At 41.1% G+C, this 6,714-nt stretch overlaps 1 protein-coding gene across 1 annotated transcript in view; it reads right to left on the bottom strand.

Moving 5' to 3' along the window:
* The window catches only part of LOC109951998 (ceramide synthase 2-like), a 96,405-nt gene that overhangs the window by 4,299 nt on the left and 85,392 nt on the right, over window positions 1–6,714 (bottom strand). The window contains exons 8-9 of the mRNA XM_020586819.1: window positions 6,302–6,408; window positions 3,085–3,238 (exon numbers count right to left, since the gene is read on the bottom strand). Coding sequence (XP_020442475.1) covers window positions 3,085–3,238; window positions 6,302–6,408 — 261 coding nt within the window. The remainder of the gene's footprint in view (window positions 1–3,084; window positions 3,239–6,301; window positions 6,409–6,714) is intronic.

Below are 6,714 nucleotides of genomic sequence, written 5' to 3' on the forward strand. Positions count from 1 at the left end.
TTACGGAATATGGGCTCGTAGTCACTATATGCTTGTAGTAGCACATCCATTTCTGTCGGGGAAAAACGCAGACCTATTTTGGCTTGGTCCTGTTGCCATGGTGACTCGTAATTTCTTCACTCCATTGTTCAGGGCTTTTTATAGTCGCGTGGCACGCGCCTAACTCTGAGTCAGACAACTCAGAGTTGATTAAACCAACTCTTTTCAGCTGTTCTGAAACCGAAAACTCAGAGTTTTCCAACTCTGAGTAAGTCAACTCAGAGTTCAGGTTTGAACTCTGAGTTTGTTAAACCGCCTTCTTGAAATAGGCCCCTTGTTAGTCACATTGTACTGCTATTATTTTGAACAATACTGTACATATACTCAGTACTTTGTTTGCTTTTCTCCAATAAACCACCTTTTTTTTTTTTTTTTACTAGCACCTGGGTCTGCATCCTGAGTCCTACCTCTTGTTCTCCCTCACCCCCTGGTGAGGGGACTCAACCATAACACCACCTGTGAGCAGATTTTGTAACCTCAGCTTACCTGTCTGATTTCTATAGCTTCAAAAATACTGGCAAATCAATAATTAACAAGAATGATCCTTTAGGACAGCACATCCAAAATTATTTCTCACTGTAATACCAGTGTGGACACAGTGAGCATGGTGGGTCAGATGTATGAGACAAATAGGCAGAACCTTTGATATAATTGATTGTTTGATGGTAATTCTATTTGTGGCCATTAATTTCAGTAGTTATGGTTAGGGTTAAACTAGATTTATACTTCTGCAATAAGAGACTTCACAATATTCTGTGCTACATGACAGAGATCAGGCAGCTACAATCCTGCAAAACCTTTAATGTCAGCTTGGGCTGCAGAAATACTAAAGTTATCTGCTCCTTCTCAGTAGCCCACAAAGCAGTTACTACTCTGTGGACCTTCCGTTCACTATAGTCACCTCATAGCATGAATGAAACCGCCACCCTCTCACCCAGGCTTATAGAGGACTGGTAGAGAGCATCCTCACTACTGGCATCACAGTCTGGTATGGTAACCATACAGGCAGAGAGGAAGGCTCTTCAAAGGGTCATAAAGACTGCAGAGAGGGTCACTGGGACTGAACTGCCTGCTATGGACACACTGTACACACAGCACTGTCGTAAAAGGGATAAGGATAATTGGCCAAATATGTTATACACCAAGAATTTGTTTCCGGTACAGAACTGATGGCAGCCATCTGCGGTGCCAACTCAACCGATGGCTCTAACCATCGGGAGCAATGGGGGGTTCAGTGTCTTGCCCAAGGACAGACACTTCGACACGTGGACTGCAGGCACCGAGATTCAAACCTTCAACCTTCTGGTTGGGAGACGACTGCTCTACTCACCACACCAATGTCACAAATTGGTTTATACACATTTGTAACTTTGACTGAATTTGTAAATCACCGATTACGTATAGGTGGCTAGTTATGAAAGGATTTTACGCCCATAGAGGGGCAGGAGTGAAAAAATACAAAGGACACCTGATACATTCAGTGGGCTGCCATCATTTTATTTTTGTAAACCTGCTGACTGACTGACATGACTGTCAGGTTTGCCCGGCTGCACCTACTTTCTCACTCCCCTCACTTTGTTTTCACTTCCTTACCCTGATTACGTTATTCTTTACACCTACTCCTTACCCCCAGATTACCACCAGCTGCACCTGATCAGTTTCTCCCTATTTAGTCCCTGCTCTTCGTTCACTCCCCTGCCAGTTCTTTCTAGCATTTCTCAGGCCCGTTTGTTCCCCGTCGTTCTTTTGATCTGTATTAGTATTTTTTGTCTCCTTCTCTCCAGCTGCTTAGATTCATTCCCTCCTCGCCTCAGTCGCTCCTTCGGACCACGGACCTCCTCCACTCTGATTCATCACCACCCTGCAGGTCGATGCAGTCTACTACTTACCGTATGTACTATTTCTGTTCATCTTCAGAACCATCCCACTCGACCAGTCCAGGAGTGAATCCCAGTGTCCACAGCCCGGTCCTCTTCTCATCATCTCCACCATTGACTGTGTTACCCTCCGAAGCTTGACACCCGGTCCCCATTACTACTCTACTGTTCATTTCTTGTCACTTATAATTTAACACTGTAAATAAACTAGCACTGCCTGCATCGAAGTCAGTCACCTGGGTCCGTCAATTTTTTGTGACTCGCTCACTTCTGTGTTCGAGCCATCCTAACAATGACAGGAGTTAAAGCTACAGTAACTAAGATTTAGCACAAATGTGGATAAATCAAGTGCAAAATTGTCTAGAGGTGTGCACTGCACTTCTTCCACGCCCCGTTGATCCAAAGTTATAAAATGCATTTTTCAAACCAGTATGGGTCATTTCAAAGACAGACCATGAACGCACCATGTGCAGGTACAACCCAGGATGGGAGCGGATCTGTTAGACCCAAGAGGCTGCATTCTGTAGCACAGAAAGAGTGCGACAAAGGACAAGGAAAAACCAGAGTTAACATTGGTTTGGCATGTCACAAATGGAAAATTTGTGCATTTTATTTGTCACTTTGTGCATACAACTCTGCATTTTCAGTGTTTTTGCAGAGTTGCCTCATGGATTTAAACCTTTAAAGTCATTGTAGCCCTTAGACAGAAGCTGTCATTCTTCTGGGGTGACAGACTGCACTCCTTCTTTGGACATTTACACGTAGCCAATGTGAAACAAACCGATCATAGATTTAACTGTCAATATTTAAAGTATAGTCAATGACCACTAGAGCATGCACTTGCATTTCCAATCCACAACTCAGTTGGTGGTTATAGAACTGAAATGTCTGGATAACCTTAGCCAGCATTAGAAAAACCACTATTACTCATTTGATCTTGGATCTGTTTAGTGACATACTGTATGAAGAATACCCCAGTACTCACAGCAAGCCCTGTGTTTGTTCCCCTCTGTATAACAACCTAACATTAGCTGCCTGCCTGATGATGATATGCTACAATATCTGGACAGCCTTACTAGATCGCACTAACACAAAAATATTTTGTACCCATCAAAAAAGATTTTGAAATATTGATAAATAACAGAGGGTTCTAACTGAGCAAACTTACTGTGCCAAACATGAATTTCTTGATCATGCATAGAATGAGGTAAGCCCAGAAGAGGTGCAGACAGAGGAGGACAACCAGCATTACATTGAAGAAGTAGTAGCCAAAGAAGGCAGGGTAGTGTTGAACAGGGTAAACCCAGGTACAGTGGATCAGCCTGAAACATGAGCAGAATAAAGACAAATGAAAATGTCTAATATCTAGGGTTCAGACCTATGTCCTGCATAATTAGATTATGATGTGTATTTGACTGGTACAAATGATGTTGATTTGATTTCATTCTGTTGTATTGTGTTATAGGGAGAGATGCTTTTCCTACTGACCAAGTTTTGGAAAAGCATCAATTGACAAGAAATAAGAGACTATCTACCGGGGCTGTAGCAAAGCTTTGATCAGGATATAAATGCCTTGGCCATAAACATATCCCAGAAAGGTGCTCCTTACAATATTTTCAGACAGAAAGCAGCCTCCAGTGTTTCTAATGATGACATACCAACAGCAGTGTTGCTAAGGTAAGCAGCAGCATGAGCAGCAATAAGGAGGTGGCTACTGTGCTCAATCATGCAGGGTCACTGTAGCAAGCCTTTTTATGGACCTTCTGGTGCTATACGCCAGGCGTTTTCAACTAACTGTGACCCAGGTACCTCCATTCTAAGAAAAAACCTGAGGACCACTGTTGTGGGGTGGATAGACAGGATGGACACTATTTTAATCCTCAAAATCACCTTGGCTTTTCTAAATGTTATACAGTGGAACCTCGATTTTCATGATTAATCCGTTCGAAAAAGTCAGACAAAACTCGAATGTACGAAAAAACTGAAGCAATATTTCCATAGGAAATAATGTAAATCCAATTAATCCATTCCAGACACCCAAAAATATTAACAAAAATACATTTTATAGAGAATAACTATATTTTTACATACAGAAAACAATGAGAAATAAATGTAAATGACTAATGACATTGATAAATGAACATTTAACATCACTTTGACCTCTATTGAAGACTCTTGTTGGCGTATGGAAGACAGTGAGGAGGGGAGAGGGAGGAGGAGAGGTTATTGTTTGGAAGGGGAATCCCCCTCCATAAAGACTTCATGTATCAAGGCCCTATCTGGGGTTACTTCCCTTCACTCATTTCTTCCGGGAAATGAGCAGCCGAATCATGCGGGCAGGCGGACGAGTTTGGTATGGACTAATGACGCTGAACTGACCAATCAACTGTACGAAAACCGAGGGGATGTTTGAAAACTGGGACAAAATTTCAACGAAAATTGGGGTATATGAAAACCGAGGTTCCACTGTACAGTATATTTGTATGAATTTGAATATTCATGTCCCCAGGGCTAGTCTCCGTGTCCAGAGATTGGGTCATCGGGGCCCCTGCCTTCGACTGCTGCCCAATCCACTTTGCACCAGCCCCTTACGGATCCTCCTGCAGGTGGTGGGCCCACGGGAGGACGTCCCCACGTCGCTCGTTCGGGCTAAGCTCGGCCGGGCCCCGGTCAGTCAGACCTGTTTCCAGTGCATGTTGGACTCCGGCAGGGCTGCCCTTTGTCACCGGTTCTGTTCATTATTTTTATGGACAGAATTTCTAGGCGCAGAGTGTGAAGCGGCTGGGATGAGAATCAGCACCTCCAAATCCGAGGCCATGGTTCTCAGTCGGAAAAGGGTGGCTCCACATTAATGAGGAAAAAAATGAACTTAAATGATTTTAGCATATGGCTGCAATATAAAAAGAGTGAAAAATTTAAGGGGGTCTGAATACTTTCCGTACCCACTGTATCTAATGTCGGACTGCCATATGGATTTCTTGGAATAACGAGACATGCAGCCCACTTATATTTCGATTGAAATGATGATTTTATAGTTTTTTTTTCTGAGACATGGTTATACACTAGTTTACCTGTCATGATTCTGTCCCGCCTGTTTCGATTCTTGTGCTTTTATTTTGACATTACTTCCTGTTTTTGTTTCACCTCAGTTTCGGACATTTTACTTTAATTGGCACTCATTGTTTTCACCTTCTCCTGATTGTTTGCACCTGTTTTCATCCCATTATAAGCAGCCTTGTTGTTATCTTTGATGCATGTCAGTGTGCATTGGTGAAAAATATATATTTATGATTCCTCTTTTAATTCCTCATTGAAATGTTTTCCCACTGCATTTTTGTTAGTTTCCTAGTCCTATTCGGATGGATGCATTTTGCAAAAACACGTTAAACCGCTATGCAGTGATGGGCAATCAAACTGGATGCACATATGCAAAACCAACCACATTATTGTGACCATTAGTCTTTTCTCTTATAAAAGTAGGCCATGATGTTTGGAAACACTTCTACTAAAGTACAAATCTCACATTTATATGACTTGTCCTAATGGATTTTGTTGTCTTTTTCTCCTCAATCTGGGCAGCAGCTTCCTAAATACTGTCGTTAGACCTTATACATCCATGTATTGCACAGTCTCACTGTTGAAGTGTGTATTCCCTCCTGACCACAGGGTTAGAGCAAATTGCTGCTTGGTAAAACTAACAGGGGATGGGGCTGCCTTTTATTGTAATGCACACTGGATGACAAAAAATGAAATAAAATAAAAACAATGGTTCCACTAGAAGAGTTTCATTTGACTTACGGGCTTCTCAACTAATATTTCAACTAGCCGCCTTTCAGGGGGCAGCCCCAGTAATTACACAGTATGTCAGTACTCTTAACTATTATTGAAAAATAGGTTGTAGATGTTATTGCATGCCTAATAATGTTAGTGAAACTTTCCTGTTACATGACGAACCATTAGTCTGTATACATATTTTATATACAGTATTCCATGTACCAAACACCTAACAACTAATCGATGCTGATACTGTATGCTAATAAATAATAGAGTGACCACAATGAAGTAGCCATATGCTTTAAATTAATTAGATATAGCAATGCAGTGTTCTAAGTGGTCTGTAGGGCATGTGGCAGATGATAGAACACTTATCACAACCATAAAAAACTTGAGACTTCACTTGGACTTGTAAAAAATGACGAGAGCAAATCTGATTTTATATGGCAAGCAACACAAATATCTCGATTTAGTTTATAAAAATAAAAATTAAATGCGCAAAATCAAAAAGAATGAATTGAAAGAAACTTAAATATCAAACATTAATGCTCATTGTCATTTAAAACATTTAAACATAAATACATCTGCCGATTCACACATTATCAACTTACCAAAATGGAAAGATGATCAGTCGTGTTACCATAAAAACGATGGCAAACAGAACAAATAGAGCTTTGCAGGTTTTGTCCCATTTGGCATAGTTGAATAATTTGGCAGACTAAAAAAAAAAGGAGTAGTATTAATCAACCACAGTTAAAAACACACAAGTTTCAAATGAATTATGACCTATTTTCTTTAGCATGTCATACTCACTGGTAATCTGTATCAGTCAGGTAGCCACTGGAATTATGTTCATATTAAATAATCATACCACACAAAATGTCAAATGCCAACACTCAGTGCCAGTGCATGAAGTAGTGTGTCTTTTATGTACAGAGGCAGAAAGCAAGGGGGTGGGAATTTGGGATAGTGAATGGGCATGGCAGTTCATCAGGGTCATACAGTGGGTACGGAAAGTATTCAG

The sequence above is a fragment of the Monopterus albus genome, unplaced genomic scaffold, assembly GCF_001952655.1.
Source record: "Monopterus albus unplaced genomic scaffold, M_albus_1.0 scaffold423.1, whole genome shotgun sequence".
Taxonomy (NCBI): domain Eukaryota; kingdom Metazoa; phylum Chordata; class Actinopteri; order Synbranchiformes; family Synbranchidae; genus Monopterus; species Monopterus albus.